The following is a 26,175-nucleotide window of genomic DNA, read 5'->3' as shown; positions in this document are numbered from 1 at the left end:
GAGCCATGGGGGCACCCCACTCCCCTCTCGACCCGCCAAAGAGACTCTCTCACAGACCCCTGTCACCTGTGGGTGGAGGGACTTGTGTGGCCGCTGGAGATCCCGTCCCTGAAGCCTGCTCAGGTCTGTTCTTCTTGGTGCCGCGGCCTCAGCATGTCTGGGCTGGGCTGGGCTCTGTGTCTGCAGCGCGACGGACCTTTTGCGAGAGGTTTGCAGGTCCCTCTGGAACAGAAATTTCCTTCTCTTCACTGTTCTGTGGCCTCACTGCTCCAGAATTCGCCGTGAGTTACTTTATACCGATGTTGTATGGGTTGTGGGTTCAGAGCTATGTGTATTTGCGTCTTTCTACTCCGCCATCTTGGCTCCGCCCCCCACACTTTTCCCTCTTCCCATTTTTATTGAATCTGATCTGTATTCTCATTTTTGCCTCCGAGACCTCTTTCTCTATACTCCCAGTCTCTTGTTGCTGTTCTGGCTTTACTTACTTCCCTGAACTCCTTAGCTAACTGCATCAAGGCCAAATCCACTCATTACCATTCTAGAATCTGCCATCTGCTCAACTTTCTATAATTTCCTTCTTGCTCACCACCCTCCTCCCTCCTAAAGTGCTTCTTAGTTTCTTGCCTTTGGGCTGTCAAGGGTCGATGAAAAGAATCTTTCACTGTTCTTATCCAAAAAAGTATGTCTCTGTATTTTGAGTTCATCATCTTCTTTTCAGGACTCCAGGTGCTTCAAGACATCTTCACCTGGATGCTCTGCCATTGACTTAAATGAAAAATTTCCAAGCTAAATTTTTTAACCTTTCCCCTAAACATGCTTATTTTTCTGACATAACATTAGCCAATGACACTATCCAGTTCTTCTTGTGCAATAGAATCTTCAAGTGCCATATAAATGTGGTCTTTGAATCTTTAGTTCTTTTAATCTACTTGTATGTATTCTGTCAGCCAGTTTTATTGATTTTATCCTTGTATTTGTAACATCTTGTAACATCTCTTGTATTTGTTTTGGCCTCTCTTTTCCCACTGCTGCCATGCTAATTGGACTCTGATACCACCCATCTGGACTGTTGTATTGGCTTCCTAATGGATTTTGTTTTATTTATTTATTTATTTTTGCTCTGCCTCTTCTTTCTCCCCTCACTAATCTAGCTCTTATGTGGGGAGGGAGTTTTTAACTTTTCAGTATGTCATGAATCCCTTTGACCATCTGGTTAAGCCAGTGAACTCCTCAGTATAATGTTTTTAAATGCATAGGTTAGAAATACATAGGATTACAAAGGAAACCTATTTTATTAAGTAGAAGTAGCTAGGTAGTGCAATATACAGTGCTGCCCTTGGAGTCAGGAAGATGTAAATTTAGTTTTGGCTTCAGATGTTTACTAGCTATACGGCCTTGGCTAATTCACTTGATCTCCTTTGGACTCAGTTTCCTTATCTATAAAATGGAGATATTTATCATACCTACCTCCCATGTTGTTGTGAGGATAAAGTGAGATAATATTTGCAAAAAAAGTACTTTCCTTTACTGCTATAATAATGCTATCTATGATGATGATTTAAATGTCTTTTAAAAAATTAAGTTCACAGTTCCTAAATTAAACATCCCTGTTTTATACTGTTGCCAGACTGATTTTCATTATGTATACATCTAGTCATGTCAATGGAGAATTAACTGAAAAACTCAAAGCATTATAAAATGGCACCTTATTTTTTACTAAGTAAAATTCCAGCATTTTTTTCTAGGCATTCAAAGCCTTCTGTCATCCGGCACTGGCTTTAATAGGATTTTTCACTTCATGTACTCTAGCCAAGCTGTACTTATCTGTTCCCAGAAAGTCCCTTACTCTGTTTTTCTGCCTGTATTTTAATTTGTGGTTTTTCTTTTACCCATCCATTTAATTCCTACCCATCCATTAAATTCCACCTTATACCACCTTCTGTTCAAAGCCTTTCCTGATTTTCCCATTCCTCTGTTCATGCTTTACCTCCCTACCACATGTCACATTGTTTTGAGTTTCTTCTGTTGTGCTTCACATTTATCTAGTATCTGGTGGTCTGTGTTATTTGTTATGTCCCCCTTGCTGGTTTGTAAACTTAGTGAGGGCAATGACCAAGAAATATTTGTTGAATTGAATTATATTGCAATCTAGAAATGCTCTCATTGTCACATCATCTGCTGCTATATTTCTCTGTGCTAAGTGTTCCTGTATATAGCAGTGATCCCATCTGTCTCCTTTTAATATGTGCTTCTAACCTACTGTGTGACAATGATTAAAACTGTATCTAAAAGAGATTCTCCTTGTAGTAGAATGCTGGGCTTTAAGACATCTATTTTGGTATTTCAAAGGCCTTTTGGATTGACTTCTAGATACTTGGCTGTGAGCCTGTACTTTTTTTTCTTCTGGAAGTCTGGACCTTTGAATAACTGGGGCATTTATTTATAATCATGTGTAAGGGATTTTAAAAAGTTTTAAAAGGAGCTCGTTAAATATAGGCTTTTCCTTCACTCTCTATCCTCAATCATTTAACCTCTTTCACCTTTATTTCTACAGTTGTAAAAAAAGGGTAGGTGACAATAATACCTTTAACGCTTATTTCATCAAGATTGCTGTTGTAAAGAGAGGACGTAGGTAAGCCAACCTTACAGATACATGTGTCAGCTACTATTACTATGTGAAAATGAAGTTATTATCTCAAATAGTCATTAGTCCTGAAATTGTTCCCAGTTTCAAGGTAATTAAGAAAAAACACATTCTTTTCCCTTTAATCATTAAACTAGTTACTTCAGGGATTCGACCCTAGTAACAAGTGTAATAATGCTGAAATATATAATTTCCTGATATAAAGTCCAAATATTCTGAGGTTTTTTAAATCCCAAAAGTTAAAAGCACAAGAGAGCTTGTGCCTTTGCCAAAATTCATAGAGAAAAAAAATTGTAGCTCATATGGCAACCAACTCAAGAACTGTTAGTAATGTCTAGGTTATCCTGACGAATTGTAAACATGCTGTGTCTGTAATCTGCATGCCAGCTGCCACAAATGGCTTTATATATTTGATGTTTAAGTTGAATTCCAGAAAAGAAAATATAACGAGTTATTTTCCTTTTCTCTGTTAGCCTCTCAGAAGTTATGAAGGGACATATTGATATAACATGAAAAAATATGAATTACACTGGTAAAGAGTTACTTTATAGTCTTCCTAACCTTTTTAAATCATCAGCTAGAATCCTATTTGAATGATCTGGTAAGTACTCTCAGAATTGGTGTGGTGGAGCCAAATTAGTAAAAATATGAAAATCAATTAATTGCCGTGGAAAGAAGTGGTCAAATTTTATTGTGTAAACTTTTTTAAATTTATATTAAAACATGATTAGTGTGTGTGATTTTTGCAAACAGTAACCAGGAAGAGAGTTTTTGTCTAGCTAGAGAAAAAAAAATGTTCTCTTTCTTTTTGCTGTAACTGCATTTGGCTGGAACAGAAGAAAATTTTGATGTTTTTCAAAATATTATGTTGGTGATTTTAACATCTTAAAAAATACACTGTTATTTCCATGGCAAAGTATGCTTACACATTAGGGGATGATGCAAAATAGTGGGGCTGAAGTCGGGTCAGGGTGATGATTAATTGGGTTGTGCTGTTGGATGTTTTGCAGATTAATGAATTAACAGACTTTACTGAATGTACAAGTTGTTGCTCTTGGTACAGGGGCATACAAAGGGTCACTGGCCGCTGCCTTCAAACAACTTAAAATCTAGATGGTAACACTTACAAATTAAGTAATGATGGGTAGGTGGTCTTTGTTGTGGTAAATAGTCAATGAGTGGGGCAGATAAACAGAAAGTCCTACCGGAGCTTAAAGCTGAGCAGTGTTACGGTCTTATGGAGAACAAGGACTCCAAGGGCAGAATCCTAGCCTCGAGCTGGGAAGCACCTTAGAGATCCTTCAGTTCAATCTTTTCTTTTTTTAATTAAAAATCAAACCTGTTATAGGTTGGTACTTTATAGTACCTTGAGCACTAAAGGTTAATTGTCAGGTTTCTCATATTTATTCATTCCATAGTCAGGGCAGCTAGGTGTCACAGAGGATGGAGTGCTGGACCTGAAGTCAAGAAGGAACTTCTTGAGTTCAAATCTGGCCTCAGACACTAACTGTGCGACCCTGCGCAGGTCATTTAACCTTGTTTGCCTCAGTTTCCTCATCTGTAAAATGATCTGGAGAAGGAAATGGCAAATCACTCCAATAATTTTGCCAAGAAAACTCCAGGTGGGATCATGAAGATTTGGACTTGATTGAAATGACTGAACAACAGTCAGGACTTGAATGCATGCTCGCACGCTGCACATCTTGTGATCTTTCCCCTGTATAACTTGAGCTTGGCTTTGAAGAAATGATAAAATTTAGGTTTGGTGAGCAGTAGGGGGAAGGTAATTCCAGGCAAAAAAAACAGTGTGTGATCAAATTTTGGTGTTGGTGCCTTCAGTGGTAGCCCCTTCTACTTTAAGTGGGATGACTACTAGGTTATGACCAGGTTATAGGAATTTTTACATAATAGACTAAGGAATTTGAGCTTTTTTTCTATAGGCAATGGGAGTTGTTGAAGGTTTTTGGTAAGGAAGTTAACTATTCAAGGCAGTGGTTTGTATGATTATGTATTCTGGAAGCAGAGAAAATTGGATGAGGGGAGGAATTGGAGATGGGGAATCAATCTGGAAGCTAAGCTTAAGCTAAGCTGATCTGGTTCCCAGTCCAGTGCTCTTAACTTGCGCATCATTGCTTCTCAGTATTTTGCAGTGTAAACACTACTTTTTAACATTAAAACATGCCATATAGCTCCCTTTTTTGCCTTGTAGTTATATTTGTACTGCAGTTTTGTTGTCTCAAAAAGGAGATCAAAATGATGCTTTGGTGCATGTATAGTTTTGCTAACTCTGCAATAATTTCATATTTCTTAAGGGATACCAGATCTACTGGTTGGAAACCATTGATCTACATCATTTTTCTACTAGTCTAGGACTTCTGAGTAATCATATAGGAGTGGCCTTCCAAGAGACATTGATGTAAATATATTATCAAAGAGCAGGAGGGGGAGTTGTAATTTGATAGCTGTCTCCTGTATTAGTTCAGGCTGGCATCCTCTCTATAATTTATGGTCTTAAGAGAACTGCCTAGAGCACTGAGAGGCTAAGTGACTTTTTTAGGATCACTCAGCCAATATGTGTGAAGCTTGAACCCAGGTCTTCCTGGAACTGAGGATGGCTCTCTAGACTCTACACCAACTCATTCAAAGCAGTGTTCATTTAGCCTATTGGACTAGGATCTGAAGAAGATAGAATTGGATATTTTACAGATATTTGTTCAAATGAGATTTTACTCTTGTAAAATTTTACACAGAATATGTAATGGTCTGGTAAATACATTTACCTCCAGTTTATGTTCTTTATACGTTTCGTTGGATTATTGACTAGCATATTGGATAGAGAGTATGTGGCTCTTACACTGCTAAAGTCACTACTGGGAATAAGCTGATGGCCTATTATTAGCAGGTTCAAACCTATTGAAATAACTGAACACATAATTTGAGAGGAGTTAGAAGCAAATATTTGGGCTCAAGAAAATGGGGGAATTATTCGGATCTGGTCAGTTTGGGAAGGTTTGTGGATTTGACTTCCTGCTGAAATGGTGAACATGATAAAACAAAACAATCTGATCAGCACATTTATGGAGGAGCATCTCCTGTCACCAGTTATCTATAGACACAGTTTCTTTGATTTGCTTTTGCTTTGGATATGGAACAGAAACTGACAATCTCAGTGTAAGGAATAATGAATGAACTTATTTCTTAGTTAGACTTCTGCTTCTTCAAGTAAATGCCAAGCTTCTTTAAGAGAGGACTATTATTAACATTAATAACATTCAGAATATATCAGTGTTGCTAGTTATAAATGTTCCTTTGATATATTTAATGTTGCAGTGGTTTCTACAGTGGAGAAGTAATGTCACCCACCTACACCTTCCTTTATGGTATTAAAACTTCATTTTGGCACTTGTGTTCTTTAGTACACTAGACTTAGTATTTGCCCCATATGAGAAGTAATTAGGAAGGGCTTGTTCCAAATAGCAACCAGAAAAAAACCGTTATTCTTAATGCCATTATTGAGATTGGTGCCAACAACTTTCCATAGGATCATAGATTTAAAGCCAGATCATTCTCTGCAGTCAAATCTACGTCCAGGAAATAGTTACTATCCAACAGCTAAGTAATAATTAATTTAGTCCAAAAAGACTTATGTTTCAAAGCCTAGGCAGGGGACAGTACTTTAGACCTAGTGCATGCTCAGTGAATATTTGTTGATTTGATTTTGGTTTAAAGTTTGAACTCAAATCTAGCACTAAGTAATAATCAACTGGAATTTCAATAAGTGCTTATTATTTGGAAGTTTCTAGGGTACAAAGATGGTCCCTGCCTTCAATGAGCTTGTACTCTGTACTGAAACTATACTTGGTATCTATTATTCTTAAAATAAGCAACATAACTACATTCAATAGTGATGAACATCCTATTATTATGTGCAGTTATGCATAGGATTATAGATTAATAAGTGGAAAGGACTTTAGCAATAATCAAGTCTAACACATTTGTCTTATAGTTGAGGAAACTGAGCTCCAGTTAGGCTAAGTGGTTGTCCAGTGCCACGGAACTAAGAAGCCTCTGAAATACAATTTCAGCCCAGAACTTCTCACTACAAATCTGTTGCTCTCTTCTATAGTATGCTGCCTATTTTCTATAATAATTGTTCAGGAAAACTACTTAAAATCTTCAGTTTTTAAAACTTCATTTTCCAGCAAAAATATTTTAAAATGAAGCTCTACAAAAGCCTTTATATTAATTTAGTTCCTTCTGTGATTGTCTTATAAGAGTCCTGGGCATCATAGTTATAGTATTATACTCATGACATGGCAACTTATTTACTTTTCGTAAAGCTTGTTGTCTTGGATGGCAAGCCTACCTAAGTTGTGAGGCATTTAGCAGCAGTAATGTGACCAGCAAGCTATAGTTCTTGGGTCAGAGCACCTCATGAAGACTGCCTAGACATAGAGGGTGTGTGTTGAATGTGAGGAATATTCATGTTGATAAAATCTCGGTGCCTTGAAATTCTGAAGTAATTTAGTGACATGTTGTACACTTTTAGGGTTTTAACTAGTGTTTTTTTGGTGGATCATGGGTATTCAGTTGGAAAAGTAAAAACAGTTTGCCATTCCAGGGTTAAGGCGTGAGCTGTACCATTTTCTGTATAGGTAGTTTAAGGTAATGAAAAGAATGAAGATCTAAGATGTCAGCTCGGACTCTTCCTCACCTACAGTTATGTGACCAGTTTTCTTAATAGGTTTGAATATGGTAGTAGTGATACTGTCACATAATTTCTACAGGGTAGGTGGTATGATTAATACTGTTTATTAAAGAACATCTTATTTTGTCTTCCAAAAATTTCTTTCATTTAGTCTTGTACATTTTTGGAGTATGGGACGGTGAGGGGGGAAGAGTTGGAAAATGAATTTTTAAAATTTTTCTTGCATATGCTTGTATTTGTGATAACAAAAATGGATTTCTGATATAATTAATACCAAAGTTAAATAGTTGTCTGTCAATTTGCTGGGTAAACATTTGTTATTGTGGCCTTTTTTGTTCCATTCAACGATTCTAAAGTTTTTGAAGTTAAAATAATCTATCACTATCTGTTTGCTTTTATGATCTTCATTTCCCCTAGTCCTGACTTCTACAAAGTATTGTCTGATAAACAATAAACCAGCTTTTAAGATGATGGTATTTATTGATGGGCAGGACTAAATCCCAGGTTACAGGCTATGTTATGTATCAGAGTTTTACTTTAAATAAAGGACCATATTTAAGTGGTATCAACCATTAATCTGTGCTCTAAGAAGTAAGCTGGTTATGGAGCATAAGTGAGGGATAAACAGATGGACAGCCTTAGTGCTGCAGTGATCTCAACGAGGTATTACAAGGACAAGAGGAAGGCTTCCATCTTGTTGAAGAGGTCTTCATTGGAGGACTTTATGAATGAATGTTGCCTCTGCTGCTTTTGTGACTTATATTCAGCTTCTCCTGGATGCTTTCTCCTCTTTTGGCTTCTTTGACCAGTGTTCTAACCCCACTTCTCCTCCTACCTGTCTGACTTATTCTTTACTACCCCTTTTGTTACTCATCTCCTTCCTCCCAAGTTTGATTGGGATCCCAGACTGGATTTCGGGCTCTCTTTCTGCCTGTGCTTTCTTTGAGCTCTCATTAGCTCCTAGGAGTCCAAGTATCATCTCTATGTAGATTACTGTCATAGCTATATCTGCAGCCTTAATCATTCACCTGAATCTCAATAATGCGTCAGCTCTTTACAGGCCATCTCCTGAATGTCCTGTTTGGACAGTTCATGTCTGAAAGAGAATTACTTTTTTTTATTTTTAAAAATTCTGAATCTAACAAACAATGAAAATGAGCATTTTCTCTTATATAGAACAAGTGTCTTATCTACAGCTTGCTTTTCTTTTTAATCATATAATAAATTCAACATGCAGCTTTCAAAACTCTTCTGATGGCCTTTGATTCCTTTTGGCCTTTCTTCCAAACCAGAATTTCTTATTTCTAAATATGTCACTTCTACAAATGTCCCAGTTTTTTTTTTGAAGGTATCCTTTTCCTTCCAATCATCCAGGTTCTTAACTTCAGAGCTATAGCATTGTTTTTTCCCTCCCCCTTGCCCATATTAGTTGTCAAGCACTGTTGATCTTACTTCTACAGTAATTTTTTTTGAATTATTCTCTTTTTTCCAGCCTCACAGCACCACAGTAATTCAGGTTCTCATTACTTCTCATCTGTAGTACTGGAACAGTTTCTTAATTAGTTCCCTGCTTCTAGGTTTTTCCCTCTCTAATCTGTCTTCCACATGGCTGCTCAACTAATTTTCCCAAGCCATGGGGAGAATAGGTCTGGCCAAATGACTCTTACTCAAAACTTTTCAGTGTCTTCCAGTTGCCTACATGATAAACTAGCATTGCCTTTGCTGAGCATTTAAGACTCTTCACAATCTGGTTCCTAGCCATCTTTCTTCTGTTATTTCATACTAATCGCCTATATTTCAGCTGGATTGTACTGCTAGCTGTACCCTGCAGACATGGTAATTTATTTCTTGCCTCCATGGATTACTCAAGTCATTCCCCATGACTGGAATGCTGTCCTTCATCTTCACCTCCCAGAATCCTTCTCTTCCTTTAAAGCTCAGATATAGCATCAATTCCTCAATGAAATGTTTCTGTATCCCTTTAGTTAGTCTTCTCCCTCTTAAGTTATTTTTGACCTGTACATGATTTGTGTATTTTTTTTCTGCCTCCAGCTTGGCAGCTAGACAGCATGGTAGACAGAGTGCTTGGTTTGAAGTCAAGAAGTCCTGAGTTCAAATTTGTCCTCAGACACTTACTAGCTGCGTGACCCTGAGCAAGTCCACTAAATCTCTGTGTGCCACAGAATACTTGCACCTACTTCCCAAGGTTGTTGTGACAATCAAATGAGATAATATTGGTAAAGCATTTAGCGTAGTGCCTGGCACATAGTAGGTGCTTAATAAATGCTTTTTCCCCCCCTTCTCCCTTTAACCCCCATGGAATACAGTTTCCTTAACAATAGAGAACTTTTTTCTTTTTTGACTTTATGGTCCTGGGGCTTTGTATATAATAGGCCCTTAATAAATGTATGTAGAATTGAGTCAAATTGAGAAATGTCTCACTACATGAGAAGGCACGCATGGATTATTGCTTGTCCATTGGAGAGACTGCCTGTATCAAGAAGAGATCACAAATCCATTAAAGTGACTTGTGCTAATAGTACTGATGATAATGGTATCATTAATTCAATTATATAATACTTTAAGGTTTACAAAATGCTTTCTTCACAACAATAATCCTGTGAGGTTGGCATTGTAAGTGTAATTGTTTGTATTTTACAGAGGTGGGAACTGAGGGTCAGAGAAATTAAGCAGTTTATCCAGTGTTATTCAACTAGATAATATTGTAAGTAGGGGAAGTAGTATAGAAGTAAGAATGCTGGTATGTGAACACAGATCTCTTCTTATCCAAAATTCATAGTCCTTTCCACATTGACTCTCCAAATTTTTAAAATATTTATTTAAAAATTAAATTAGATTGGCTGTGAGAATTTTTTTGTGTGTGATTTTTCTGAAGCCCCTTACGCCTTCCATTGAATAATTAGTGATAACATAGAACCCTCTTACCAAACCATTTTTGAGAATCATGCCTCCTTCACTGACCACACACATACACACACACACACTGTAGCTCACATTGATAGGAGTAGGAACTTTTTCATAGGATGTGCCATATTTGAGGTAAAGAATGCTTTATGACCTAGTGAAATTTTGGATTACATGGCACTGTTCACTATTCAGCATACTTTTATACAGGTAGACTAATGAATGGCTGGTTAAATTTCAGAGACTCTAGGTATTATTTGTTGTACGCAATAGGTGAGTTGTTAAAATTTTCCTGTAAACCAAATCATGTTATAATTGTAACCGGCAAGGTTGTCATTTAAAGAAGTCTCGTTATGGGTAGAAATGAAAAGGGTCTGCTTAGCATGAGATATACCTCAAAAAAAATGTGTGTTTATCAGGAAATTTTGGCCCTTTAAAGTCTGAAGTGCATAGTAAATCTCCCAGTTGTTATGTGACTGAAGTTTAATACTGTGCCCCAGTATCCGGCACATAGTAGGTGATTTTTAAGATGTTTGATAGATGGTGGTTTTTATTGCTTTTTTGTTTGGGGGTTTCTGTATTGTTTTGTGAAATCTCATTATATTTAATGTTTGGTTCATTATGATTAACAGGAAGACAGGTACATGGATTTTATGTAGATTTACACTGCTCAGAAGCAATAGCGGGACAAACATTCTCTTTACAGTCAAGACCGTGAACCATTTTTGTAACCTTTCTGGGTCTTAGTTTTCTCATATGTAAAATGAGGATGTGTTGAACACAGTGTCCCTTCAGAGTTCCTTCCAGCTCTAAATCTGTGGTCTTTTGATATTATATTTACATTGTGGAAGAGCTTTGAAGGAATGAGATCAATAATATATTTCTGTGAGTAACACAATGTTACAATGTTGCATACCAGTCTAGTTAAAAACATAGAGCTTAAAAAGAGAAAAAAAACAAACTTTGTCTGACTTGTGTAACTGTCCATCAAGTCAAAAAGTAATTATTTTATTATTTTTAAAACATTTAATTTTTATTTAAATAAAAAATATTTGTTATTTATTTAAATAAAAAATATTTTAAAAAATATTTAATTTTTTATTTTATTCAATTACATGTAAATGAAATTTTAAATTTTAGTTTTAAAAATTTTGAGTTCCAAATTCTCTCCCTCTCTTCCTTCCCTTCTACCTCCCTGAGAGATATAGATTGTGCAGGCCAAAAAACTAAGAATAAGAAGGAAAGTTTTTTTAAAAAAGTATGCTTCAATCTACATTCAGATTCTATCAGTTCTTTCTCTGGAAATAGAAAACATTTTTCATCATAGGATATGCAAGAAACTGCATTGTCTCATAACTTTTCAAGTGAAATATTAAAGTGATAATTTGAAATTGACATTTTGATATATAACATTTAAGTTTTAATACCCTGAATAACTAGAATATTAGAATTTATTGGTTAGCATAAGAAAATTAGGTTACAAATCTTAAAATTCATGTGAATTTTAAATTACATGGTTAAGCTTCTGACACTCAAGCACTCTTGGAAAAATATGCACAATTTATAATAAAATTCAAATTTTCCCAGCTGATTAAGAAATAATATAAAAGTTTGACTAGACTTTTTACTGTATTTTCATTTTTCTGTCTTACAGGATTACAAAGCCATTAACTTTTGCTGACTGTGTTGGAGATGAGCTTCCTTTAGGGTGGGAAACTGTTTATGATCAACAAATTGGAATCTATTACATGGACCACATAAATCGTGAGTAGAGTGATATGACTTATATTTGTATTTTGTTTATTTTTGCCAAGAAGCATAACACTTAATAAGAGTGAAACAATGTGAAGTTTTTGTGAGATTTTACATGTTGATTCTTAAGAAATTACCAAGAGATAAAAATCAGTTATTAAGTCAATAAATCAATATTTCCCAATATAGCTATCGTTGGAAAGAAAAACAATCAGAAGTCTTCTCATATTTTTGAACTTATTATAGAATAAAACCTATATACTAATTATATTCTGTTTGCTTTTGCTCAGGATGGAACATAATGTGTTTTATAAACTGAAACACATTCTTTATAGTGAGATGATGGCTTATTACAAATATGACTTTAAAAGTTCCTGAAATAATGCTTAATTACTCATTTTAGCTTTTCTTTGCCTAATAGTAATTTCATTTTAACTTGTAGCACCAAAAGGCCATGTTCTTTGTACAGGGGACAAATATAGAAAGATATTCCCAACTCCTTGAATTGTTATTTTTTCCTCTAGAAATCATAATTAAGTCATTGCTACCTTTGCTATTGAAAGGGTATGATAATTGACTATCCTGTGTCTCCACTCAAAATCTCTCTGATTCCCCAGATCACAACTTCTTTCACTGTCCTGTGTTCCCCATTTTTTGTTATATCCCCCATTGTGAACAGTCTATTCCTCTAGTCTTGTGTCTCAGAACCGAGCATGGTACCAGCAATAGTAACTGCTCAATAAATGCTTATTGATCCATTTAGTAATTCAACTGGTCCAAAAAGACCCGAAATCAAAAGTTAGTATTGGCTATTTTTGAGTATTTAGGTTCCTTTATTAAACCATTAAGTGACTTTCTTTAACTTTCTGTGTGAGCTGTAAACTACTCCCTTGACTTTCAGCCTAATGCAGCACTTAGCCAGCACTAGTGCTTATTCTGTACAACTGTCCTACATAGGTTCCACATCCTGTTAACATATTTTTTATATCCTACAGTAATTTAAGTAAACAGGCTGTTTTTGCTTGATCTTACCATGGCTCTGCATTCTTTCATTTTTTTCATTCATTTCATTCATTCAACAAATATTTTCATGGAATTTCAGAGCTGGAAGGTCTTGGTGGCATGGCTGGCATGCCAGTCTATACCTGAACAGCAATTCCCCTGGCAATCACCCTGTCAGGGATGGTTGTCAGTCCTCTTCCTGAAGACTCCCAATGATACAAATTTACTGCTCACTATAGTAACCCACTGCATTTTAAACAACTTTAAACATTAAGGTTTTTTTTTTCCTTTTGTCAAGCTGAAATCTGCTATTCTGCAACTTTTGACCCATTGTTTTTAGTTCATAGACCATATGCTCATACATTTGGAGGGCATCTAGTCCAACCCCTTCATTCTACAGATAAAGAAACTGATGATACTCTGAGATCACACAGGGTTCGGATTTGAACCCAAGTCCTCCAACTTCAAATTCTGGGATTCCTTCCACCATAACTCACTGTCTCTAGTTTTGCCATATTTGACAACAGTAAGTATAATCCATCTTCCTTGTAGAAACTCTTGAAATACTTGACACTTCCTCATTGTAAATCTTCTCCCAACTAATCCTTGTGCCCTGACAGTTTCTGGTAAGCTTCCATTTAATGTACTTGATTTTATTAATGCCCTGTGTAAAATTTGAGGTACAAAATTGAGTACAATATTTCAGAATTGATTTGACCATGAAATTATAATGGAGCCATCATCTTTCACATTCTAAACACTTCATATGAGAATCATACAACAATTCAGTTGTCATGTGCTGTCTGTTATATGACAGGCACTATGGGAAAATAAGACATAGTCCTAGAATTTCAGGAGTTTTTAATGTAACAATGATATAAGTAATGACAGTGTGGCATACTATTCTAGCAGCCTGTCTTTAGTTTTGAGGCTCAGAAATTCAGCTTTCTAAATTTTTCAATTTGAACAGGCTCTGGGAACTGATTCAACATAATCAAATTCACATGATAGCCATTTTATTAATTTACAATGGAAGCTATGTCAGGCATGTTAGTCAGACAATAAATATTTATTAAGCACTTACTATGTGATGGACACTGTGCTAAGTACTGGGGATAAAAAAAAAAGGCAAAAAACAGTGCCTGCCTTCAGAGAACACATAGTCTAATGAAGAGGGACAACAAATAAATGTGTGCAAACAAGCTATAATGAGGTTGAATAGGAAATAATTCAGAGAGAGGAGGCACTAGAATTAAGAAATTAACAAGTAAGAAAGGCTTCCTGTAGAAGATAGGATTTTAGTTGGAACATAAAGGAAGCTGGGGATGGCAGCAGGTTGAAATGGTGAACAAGAGTATTCCAGCCATGGGGAACAGCCAGAGAAAATGCCCAGAGCTGAAAGATGGATGTTTTGTTTGTGAAACAGCAAGGAGGTCAGTATCAATGGATTTGAAGAGTACTTGACAGGGAGTAAAGTATAAGAAGACTGGAAAGTTAGGAGAGGGGTAGCTTATGAAGGACTTTGAAGGATCTCAGTATGTAGGTAGAGCTTGACAATAGATTATAAATTGTAGAGGGAATAATTTGATGGAAAAAATGGGATGGAATGGGATTACTGGAATAAGTGGAGGAGTTATGCTTGATGTGGAGAAAGATCATCTCATGTGAGATGGGGGTGAAGGAGGAGATTGTGGCTGGAAGCAAAGGAATGATATGAGGATAAGGAAGAGAGAAGAGGGAGCTCATGGTGAGTGGGGAGGAGGGGAGGAAGAGGAGACAAGAGAGTTCTTGGCAAATGGCCTCAATATTTTCTATAAAATATGAGACAAGATAGTCAGCTGAGAGAATGGGGGCAGAAGGATCCATTGGAGGCTTAAGGAGGGAAGAAAAGGTTTAGGAGATGTGCTATGGATAGTGGAATACTGATTTGCTGAGGGAGGAAGATGGCATTGCCTAGCAGCAGTGAAGGCCCAGTTGAGGTTATGTAACATAAATTTGTTAATGGATCCAAAGTTTGTGATTCTTCTCCACCCTTAGCAGCACTTCTGTAGGTGGAGCAATTAAATTTCTCACATCCAAATGTTCAGAGGTTTCAGATTGAATGGAAGAGGAATAGTAATGATATCTCCAGGGGAGGGAGAGAATAAGTGTTTATAATATCTACCTCATGCCAGGTACTGTGCTAAACACTTGACAAATATTTTCTCATTTAATCCTCATAACAACTCTGAGAGGTAGGTGCTGTTATTATCATTTTATAGTTGAAGAAACTAAGTTGAACGTAGGCTAAGTTAACTTGCCCAGTGTCACACAGCTAGTGTCTGAGACTGAATTTGATCTTCCTGTTTCTGGACCCAGTGCCCTATTCACTGTTTCACCTAACTGCCAAAGATTACCTTATTCTGTGGATATAAAATCAAATTGATGAACAGATCTCTGACAAAGCATTTAGCCAGATTAAGGTACCAGGAACCACCATTTATGTGTTAGATCAGAGAGACTTACAAAGTAGGATAGTGGTAAAAGGTATTGGTGGTTGGTGAGAGTGATCTAAGGCTGAGGATTGGCAGGGCTCAATTGGAGATATGGTAAGGTGGCTAGAGACTCGAGAAAAGAAAAATGTAGAGCTGAACTGGTTGGTCAAGGAGCCAAGATGGAGAAAAGAGGAGAGAGCGGTTAGTGCAGAAGTGATAGCCTGGGAGAGAATTAAGGGGTGAAGGAATTAGAGGTCATGGTGCAGACTAAGAGTAGAGTTTATGGAAGGTGAAGAGACAGGTGGGAAACCAATAGTTATAATCAGGCTTTCAGAATTCTTGAACATGAAAGTAGTATATTTGTGAGTGATGGCAAGATCAAGGATATGGCTGTCTCTGTGTGTGGATGAGGTGGGGTGGAGGAAGTGATCATGAGGAACTGAATGATTAGAGTGTTTAAGAGTCAGTATGAATGCTGAAGCCCTCTAGTAGGAAGGCAGGAATTGAGGAGGAAAGAAAAATTGCAAACCATGTGCTAAACTCACTGAGGAAGGAACGCAACTGCTCTGGGGTTTGTAGACAACAGCTCCTGGGATTTTAATAGGGTGATAAAGATGAATTGCATGAGCCTCAAAGGAGGAGAGATTATTGGGTTTTGGAGATAGGGAGAGAAACTGGAAGTGGTAATGGGGAACAAGGAATATTCCAACTTCCTTGCCTTGACTAATGGGATGAAGGGAATGAGTAATGGTGAAGCCGGTAATGGAAAGGCTGACCAGGGAGGTTGTGTCACAAAATTTCAGTAATATCTCCTAGATGGAAGGGAGTGGAAGAGATTTAAGATGAAGGGAAGTTTGTTACTTATGGAACAGGCATTTCATAGGGCACAGTGGAACTGAGTGGGTGATGTTTGGTTGGAATTTTGGGGTAGAAGGGTTGAGAAGGATGGGAATGAGAAATTAGGTCCAGCAGAATGAGGAATTGGGGTTGGATGATGATCTCTAGGGTTCAAAATCACCGGGATGGGAAGAGAATAACTAGGTGCAAGAATGTTCATCATTGGTTAGAAGGCACCACTCCTTTTCTCAGAGGTGGCTGGAGACAGGATGGGGACAAGGGCAGCATGAGATGAAAGACATGTGATCAGATGGGAATCCTCATTTCATTACTTCCTTTCCCTCCTAAGGCTGGAGATTTGGCAGCAAAGGGGCTTATCAGGAATGAAAGCTGAATGTTCACAGGTGGAAAAGAAAATCCTGTTCCCCATTGACATTCCTCTTCCTCTTTCCTTAATGAATAGGCATAGCAGGAGTTGGAAGACCTGAGGTCAGTGGGAGGGTTGGTCCTCTTTGTCCTGGAGGTTGTTGGAAGATCAGGCTGTTAGTAGGAGGTAGGAGCTACCTTGTGCTGGATCAGATGGAAATCAGCCCAGCCAAATCTGGTTATCCCCTCTCAGGGAACACATTCAGCAGGAAATGGAAGAGTAGGCCTGGCTGATCTTTCCAGAGGCTGGAGATTGAGGCATGAGGCATGAGAATTGGGACCAGTCACTTTAGCAAAGAGCATTTCTTGATGGATAAATCCACTCAGGAGATAAGTTGCAGATGAAAAGGCTGCCTGTTGAGTAGAACAGCAAGTTAGAGAAAAGGGGAGTTAGGAGATCTTTAAGGGATATATTTCTTTCAAGTTTAAATCTGCAATTTATAGGATTATAAATCTTGAACTGGAATTGACCTCAGAAGACCACTTGCTTCAATCTCTTTATTTTATAGATCAGGAATCTGGAGCTGAGAGAGGATAAGTGCCTTTACTGTGATAACATAGGTAGTAAGTGACAGTTCTGTCCTATGAGGGCTAAGCAAAGGAAGTATAGCTCTTCTACCTGACACTCCCTTGAAGTTCCTGATAATAGCTCTCATGTTTCCATTTTATTGTCCCTTCTGCAAACTTTAAGCATCTCCAATTCTTTTTACTGTGGTAAGGCATGGTCTCCATTGATTGCCCCTTTGGGATGGGGTGTTGAGTTGTTCAGTCATTTTTCAGTCGTGTCTGATCTTTATGACCCCATTTGGGGTTTTCTTGGCAGAGATACTAGAGTGATTTGTTATTTTCTTCTCCAGCTCATTTTACAGATGAGGAAACTGAGGCAAATAGGGGCACAGAATAAGTCTTCCTGACTCTAGGCCTAACACCCAATTCACTGTTCCATCCAGCTGGCCTGTGGTACCTAGATATCGTACCTAGAAGTGGTACCTAGGTGTGCCCATCCTAATGCAGTTGAGGATAATATTGCATTTACTTTACTGGCTTCCATGTTGATCTATTGACTCATAATAAGGTTTCAATCTGCTAAAAAAGAAACAAACATATCTTGGTGGAATGACTTACTCTTTAGCTAGGACTCCCTCATTTTGTACTTGTGAAATTGACTTTTTGAGCAGATAAATAGATAGATAGATATATCACTTTTTTTTTTATTTTTAGCAGATCTGTAATTTATTCATTAATAGTGGACTCCCAGTAAGGAAACTCACTCAACCAAAGCAGATTTGCAAATTTTCTAATCTATTGGCATCTTTTCAGATCCTGAATCTGTCATACAATATCTTACCAACCTTGTAGCCTTGTGTCACCTATTTCATGAACTTGCTATCTTTGATTTCATTGAAGTTTCTTTTATCTTGTGCATAAGAATAACATAAAAGGCTTTTTTTCTTTACTTTTATACGCAGTAATGAAGCTTTTCATGATTTTTCTTTTCTGGATGTTCACAAACAGTCCTTTTGATTAACATCTTCTAGAATTTACTAGAAATCAGTCGAAGCTAATTGATTTGTGGTTTGCAGGTGTGATTCTGTAGTTCTATAACAACTTTCCTGTTCTCCTAATTCTTCCAAAGTTCAGCTGTTGTATCTGCTAGCTCTTTGAAAAAATACATTTTATTGATGTATTTTGTTTTTATTTAATATTACTACTGTTTCCAGTGTTTTCTCTCTCTACCCTCTCCCATATAACTATCCTTGTGACAGAGAATTTTTTAAGTGAAAGAAAAAAATTCTGCAAAACTAATCAACGTACTGAAAAAAGTCCAAAAACCTATGGTAGTGTTCCATACCCAGGCTCCCCTACCTCTTCAGAGATGCTTGTGGAGATAACTTCTTATCTCTTCTTTGGAGCCAGGCTTGGTCATTACAATTTCATATTCAGTTTCAATTGTTTTATTATTCTTTCAATTTGGATTTTTGTAGTCATTGGTGTATATTGTTTTCCTGGTTCATTTAATATTAGTTCATTTAAATCTTTCCATGCTTCTCCAGAGTCATCAATAGTCATTGTTTCTTATAACAGTATACAGTGTGTGTGTTGTTTGTGTGTGTATGTGTATGTATATATATGTATATATATATGCATATATATTCCATGACATTCATGTACTGCAACTCTTTAGTCATTTCTTAATAGAAGGGAATCTACTTAGTAGTTCCTTGCTGTCAGGGAAAGTACTGATATAAATTTTATATATACATACATATCCATCTTTTCTTTTTATCATTGACTGCTTTGGGGTAGGTGCCTAGTAGAGTAGAATCTCTGGGTCATAGGGTATGGAAATTTTAGCCACTTTGTTTAATAAATTGTTTTCCAGAATGATTGGAAAAATTCGCAGCTTCAGTAACAATGCATTAATGAACTTATCTTTCCACAACATCTCTAATATTGACTATTAGGATCTTTTGTTGTCTATGCCAATTTTGGAGTACGAAGTGAAACTTCAGAATGATCTTGATTTGAATTTTTCTTATATTAATGATTTGGAGCATTTTTCCATATGGTTGCTAATAATTTGTTTCTCTTCTGTTGAAAACTTCTTTCACTGCTTATCTATTAGGGAATAGCTTTTGGTTTCACACATTTATATTAGTTTTTTACATATTTTGAATTACATAACTTTATCAGAGACATTTTACACAAGGATCTTCCCCCACTTCACTGTTTCATTTCTTATCTTAGTAACATTTTGTTCATGCAAAAACTTTTCAAATTTATATAATTGAAGTTACTGCTTTTATCTTTTGTAATTGCTTTTGACACTTGTTTCGTTAAGTGTTTGCCCTCTAGCCATAACTGTGAAATATATATGGATCTTTTTCTAATTTTCTAATAGCATTATGGTCTTTACTATTCAAGTAATATCAATTTTGAATTTATAATAACATATAGTATAAATTTTAATCTAACTCTAATTCCTGCAGACTAGTTTCCCATTTCCCCAGCAATTGTAAAGGACAGGGTTTTTTCCCTCCTTAGATAATTTGTGTCTATTTCATATGTTGAGCACTGGGTTATTGTGTTCAGTTATTTTAGTTTCTTTCTTATCTCATCTTTTCCATTAATCTGCTTTTCTATTTTTAACTGTTAGCAAATGAATTTGATAGCTTATAATGTAGTTTGAGATCTAGTAGTACTATTCTCCCTTCATTACTTCATTTTTTCATGTTTCTCTAATTGAAGACTTTTCAGAGTTTTGTCTAGCTTTGTCAAATATTCTCTTGATATTGTATTGGCATAACCCAGCCATGAGCAGTGAGTAATATCTCTCTAGTTATTTAAGTCATTCTTTATTTCTTTCTTTTTTTTTTTTTTTGTAATTGTATCTATACAGGCATTAAATGTAGATTAATTGTTAGAGTAATTCCTACATATTCGTGAAATTTATAGTTATTTTGACTAGGACTCCTTTCTTTTATTGTTCCCTGGATTTCATTATTTCTATAGAGAAATGTTGTTTCTTGGTGATTTAAATTTGTAGGTGGTAACTTTAGTGAACCTCCTAATAATTTTAAGGAGTTTCTTTGATGATTCCTAGGATTTTCTAAGTAAATAATTATAGCATCAGCAAATAGTAATGGTTTTATCTCCCTTGATCTACCTTTATGGTTTTAATTTCTATTGTCTGGTTATTCTACTTGCTCTTCAAGAACTATATCAAATAACGGCAGAGAAACAGGGCATTCTTGCTTTACTCCTCTATTTACTGGGGAAGCTTTTAATGTTTGTCCATTGTAACTTAATGATATAATGATCTGTAGTTTTTATTTCTTTTCCTCATCCTTCCCAAGCACTATATTCATCACATAAAACAAGCTTTATTTCTCAGTTTTAGAGAATAATTGGTTTAGTATAGTCATTAATTGTTCTTTAAAAATTTGATAGAATTCTCCTATAAATTCGCTTATACTGGGGATATTTTCTTTGGTAGATCCTCCTTTACAACTAGTTCAGTTTCCTTTTTTGAGATTCATTTGTTTAAAAATCTCTCTTTTGTGTTCTGTTATTTTAGAATATTACATTTTTGTGGCTAATTCACCATTTCTTTTAAATTCTGCTTCTTTGTATATAATTATTTATATGTGGTAGCTCTTATGCTTTTTATTTCTTCTGGTTTGTTGTGATTATACTTAATTTTTTTTATTTCATCAATTTGATGCTCCTTTTTTAACCAGGCTAGCTAAAGATTTGTCAATGTTGTTAGTCATCTTCAGTTCTATAATTTTTATTGGTTTTTAATTTATCTATTTTCCTCTAATTTTCAAGATTTCTTCTTTTGTGCTTATTTTGGGTTTTGTTTATTTGTTGTCTTTCTAAATTTTTCAAATGCATATTCAGTTCATTAATCCTCTCTTTTTCTATTTTCTTAATGTATGTTTTTAGGGATATAATTTTTCATCTGAGGACTGCTTTATCTGCATCCCAGAAATTTTGGTATGTTGTCTTGTCATCTCATTATGTTTCATATACTTATGAATTGTTTCTTATGATTTGTTCTTTTGGCCCTTTCAGATATTTTAGGATTTCATTATGAAGTCTACCTTTAAGTCTATGTCTTTTGCTTGTGCTCCTGAAACTGATTACTATTTTTGTGTTATGTTCCGTAAAGGATGTACTTACTAATTCTGATTTTTAAAATTTATTTTCTACTTCTCTTTGCACTAATATGTGGTCTATTTTTGTAAAAGTGCTATGCAGTGAAAAGAAAAATGTGTATTCTTTGATATTCCCATTCAGAAAATGCCATAGATCTTGTGCCTCTAAGCTCTCTAATAGTTTGTTGAGTTCTATATTTTTCCTTTTGTTTATCTTTCTGTTAGATGTGTGTCAACTCTGAGAGAAAAATAATAAAGTCTCTAGCTGGTGACATAGTAGATGGGCTTGGAGTTGGGATGAGCAGAGTTCAAATCCAGCCTCAGAGTCTTACTGGTTGTGTGACCCTGGATAAGTTTATTAACTTCTGTTTGCCTTAGTTTCCTCAATTGTAAATTGGGGATAATAATGGTACCTACCTCACAGGGTTGTTGTGAGGATGAAATGACATAGTATTTGTAACGCGGGCTTAGCCCAATGCCTGGCAATTAGTAGGTACCATATGAATAAATTTTTATTCCCTCTTCTATCCCTTTTGATGCATATAGGTTGGATATTGATATTGACTCATTGTCTGTGATTCTTTTGAATGTAATGTATTTTCCTTGTTTGTTAATATTTTTGTTTTTTCTATGTTTGGTAACATGTTTGCAAGTGTTGATTTTTTTAAAAAAAATTCCCCTAATGCAATCAATTTTGTTTCAGCCTCATTTTGACCCTAACCTTGTCCGCAAAGACATTTGTTTCAAGCAACAGAGTGTGAGGATGTGCTTTCTCATCCATTCTTCCACTTCTTTCATTTTATTGGATTGCTTAGTTCAGTAGTTCACTGACAGTGAAAGTGAAAAGATTTATTTTTTGTTTCCCTGGTGTTTTGTTTTAATTTTCTTCTTCTTGTAAGTCAATACTTTGTCCCTACAGTTAGTTTTGATTAGCCTACTTTAATGTAGCCCTATTTCTACAGGTTCTTTCTCCTATCCCAAGGCTTTAGTTTGTGCTATTGATTTCATTTTCTTTATTTAATTTGTCTGGTTTTTCCCCTCTTCCCTCCCCCCCTTCAGTTAAGTTCAAAATCCTTTTCCTATCTTTCTCCTCCAGCTTCTTTTGTTTGATCAGCTTTTTTTCTGTGCCTTTTTCTAAGAATAATTATATTGCTTTGTTCTCATCACGTTTTTTTCTTTTCCATCTCATTCTTAGAAATATTACTTCAAAAGGGAAATAATGCTGTTAGGAACAATGTCCCCTGGTAGAAATTACCCAGGGTAGATAGGTTATATAGTGGTTAGAGCGTCAGGCCTGGAGTCAGGAAGATTCATCTTAGCTCAGACACTTACTAACTGTATGATCTTGAGCAAGTCACTTAATTCAGTTTGCCTCAGTTTCCTTATCTGTACAATGAGCTGGAGAATGAAATGACAAACCACTCTAGGATCTTTGCCAAGACAACCCCAGTGGAGTCATGAAGAGGCAAACATGATGGAAGAACAACAGAAAGCTCCCTATGTAATAAATTGTTTTCTGATTCTATCCCTTATTCTCCCCACTATTTTTTGTCCCATTTCTATGTCATTTTATCTCTTAGTTCTTGTGGATTCATGTACCCTTCCCCAACCCCTACCTACCAATTGCCCCTAGGAATTTGAATATTCCTTTTCATGTGGAATGTTGTTGTCCATGTGGTCCCAAATGTCTGTCAGAAAAGGTAGTTGCTCATTGCACCAGCTCCCCTCTCCTCTCTTAATTAAATACTGAAATCCTCAGTTCTCATCATAGGTATATCTCCTTTCACTATAATAGTGCATATCTCTCAATTTTACTCCCCCATCCATAATGGTAAATCAGTTTTTTTTCCTCTTTTAAAATAATGACTTAAATGTGGTAATTTGTTCATTATGTTTTCTTAGTAATTATACTTATTTGTCTTGTATTTCTGCTGTTTGAGGTAACAGTTTGTTGAATATTTTGCTCATATCTGTATTGTTTTCAAAAATACTTCAAATATCACTCTTGTTACATAACTATACTTTTGCATTGATGATTAGGCTCAGGTTTGCAGGTATGGAGATCTGGTTCTTTTTCTTTTTAGAAACTATTACATTCCTTTTTTTGTGGTTTTTAGTGGATGTAGAATAATATTGTATTGTTTAAATTTCATTTCTTTTTGTTTGGAGATTTTTCTCCTAGTCATTTGCAGTATATATAATGTTTATCATTAGATATTTTAACCATGGTGTTGTGGAGTTTGTAGCATAGAGTATTTTCTTCTTGTCCTGGAGACAATCTGTGGATTCTTTTGATTGTTGCTGTGTTTTCTATATTCTAAAGTTTTGGAAAGTTTTCTTATATTAGTTTCTGTATTACCATTTTTAAAATTTCTTCTGAAAGACCTAAAATCCTTTAGTTGTCCCTGTGCATTCCATCCTTAAGATCATTGGATTTGATTTGGAAATAGATCTTAATGTTATTGCCTTTTGCTTCTATTCTGCCAAATTTTCCTTTGCTTCAATATTTTTATATTCCAAATCAGTTAAACTTTTTTTTTTGAGAAACTTCACAATGGATTCAATCTTTTTCTGATAACTGAGTTTTCATTACTATGTTGAAGCTATCACTTCCGATAAATATGTGTACGTCCATTTCAAATTTCTTATCCTATGGATTTTATTTCTTTTCTGAACCATTCTAGAATATCTTATGAGTTCATGCCATCTTGATATTCCTCAGGATTCTGTGTTTTATCAAGCATTGATTTACTTTCTTTTGTATTGTAATATGTAATCTTTTGAGAGTTTAATTACTTATCTTTTTTTCCAGGATCCTCTTTTGGGATCTTTTCTGTTCATTTGTCTATTTCTGGTCTGGGTTTTTAATTGAATTTTCCTCCTTTGAAAATCTTTGGTGTTTCAGCCCATTTTCTTTGTATTTCTCCACTACTAACTTTTCTGTTCCTTTTCTGTTGCTGGTGGGCATGTTTCCAAGTCTGTGCTGCAAAACTACCTCAGCCTCCTCCTACTTTGGGATTAGAATTCACCAACCTTGTTTCCCGTCTTGAGTAGCCTCACATCAGAGAGAACTAGCATTAGCTGGATTTTAATTCCTTTCCCTTTTCTGGTTGGTCTGAATCTGGATCTGCCACATTTTCAGGGTTGGGGGAGATAGGAAAGTGTATTCCACACTGAGTCTCTGCAGTCTTGGTGATAGGGGACCATTCCAAGGCAGAAGGTAATATTTTGCCTTCTTCCTTTCCCCTATGTGAGTGGGTAGAATTAGTATCTACCACCCTGCATCAAGATGAGGGCTTGTAGGGGATTAATATATTGGCAAAATCTCTATTGATGTAGGGGATCCCAACATGGTCCCTGGGCATAAACCCTTTTTAGGATTTTGTTTCCCTTCCTTGGTATGTTGATAATGATGAAAGAGAGATGCTAGGTGAGCCTTAAGAACTGTGATTTTCAATTAATTCATAAGGATTTCATCTTGTCAGACCTTTCTCTTTTTTGTCTTGTGACTGCAGCTTTAATTGCTCCTCATTTGTTGCACAATTCCTCTTTGGTTTGCGGGGGGGAGGTTGAGGGAATTTTTTTTTTTTTAGAGAGTAGAGGCTGAGGAAAATGTCTAGTTATCTTGTTGGTCCTCTGACCTGGAAACACATTAGTTCTTTGAATACCCTGGAAAGCTGTTAGGACCTACTGAATTTAAGTCATAAGGAAAGATATGTGCTATCCTTACTTCTCTTGGATAGCATCTCCTCATTAAGAATCCTCTTCTTCCCATACTTCTAAGTTCAAAAATTCTTGATAACTAAAAGAATCAAATAAGATTTGAGTAGTTCGGCCTTTTCTCCTATCCATCCTAAGCAATGATCCAATTTCTTGTTTTATCCTCCTTTGTTGGTCTCTATACCAGTTTTGGCTCATGCTGAACTTTAGTACTTTTCAGGCTATTCTTTTCTTTAAGTTTATTATTTAATTATTTACATAGCTGCCCCTTCTCACTGGATTCTCCTCTTTTAAAAAGAAAAAAAAAAGAACAATAGTTTAGTCAAACCAGAGCACTGGCTATGTCTGACAATGTATGTCTTAGTCCATACTTACAGACCATCACACCTGTGCTGAAATGAAAAGGTCTGTGTTACTATATGGCCTCAGAATCCTAGAACTCTTCTTATACGACCATGTCATGCATTAGTATACATTCTTTTTATTATATATTCTTCTACACATGTCTTTTAAAAGCCTAACTTGACTGATTTTTGCCCTGAGCATTTACATTGTTTTCTTTGTAAAACTTCTCCCTTTTCTTCTTTTAGACTTGTTTCTTTCTTCACAATTTTATTTTTGAGAATCTTTTATCCCTTTTGGCTGATTTCCTCTGCAGAGTTTTTGTCTCTGTGATACTTTCTATGAATCTTTTGAAATCAGATCTTCCAAAATCTCAATTTCACATTAACTATGATTGATTTTCCCCTATTCTTTCATTAATTCTAATATTGAGTGGTTTCTTTCTTCTACAACTTAAGCAAAATAATTTTCCACTTTAGCTTTCTTCAGAACTATATCTCATCCTGTACCTTCATTCCATCTCCTCTCAGGAGCTTGAAAGTATTCTTAATCATCAGTTTTTTGGAATTATAGTTAGTCATTTCATTGGAAATAGGAACAATTATTTTATACTGTCAGGGAAGGCACCTTGGAGATGGTGGCATTTGAATAGAATGAGTAGGATTTTAAGAGGTAAGGACAGTG

The 26,175-nt window shown here is 35.8% G+C and overlaps 1 protein-coding gene across 4 annotated transcripts in view; it reads left to right on the top strand.

The window, feature by feature from the left end:
- The window catches only part of WWC3 (WWC family member 3), a 204,927-nt gene that overhangs the window by 82,079 nt on the left and 96,673 nt on the right, over positions 1 to 26,175 (top strand). For 3 of the 4 annotated variants that reach the window (XM_072614396.1, XM_072614395.1, XM_072614394.1), the window contains exon 2: positions 11,932 to 12,041. In XM_072614396.1, the coding sequence (XP_072470497.1) occupies positions 11,932 to 12,041 (110 nt within the window). Of the gene's footprint in view, positions 1 to 11,931; positions 12,042 to 21,222; positions 21,269 to 26,175 lie in introns of those variants that run through there. The other variant, XM_072614398.1, reaches the window with a different exon arrangement.

This window comes from Notamacropus eugenii, chromosome 5 (genome assembly GCF_028372415.1).
Source record: "Notamacropus eugenii isolate mMacEug1 chromosome 5, mMacEug1.pri_v2, whole genome shotgun sequence".
NCBI lineage: Eukaryota > Metazoa > Chordata > Mammalia > Diprotodontia > Macropodidae > Notamacropus > Notamacropus eugenii.
This window is presented reverse-complemented; position numbering and strand designations above follow the sequence as displayed.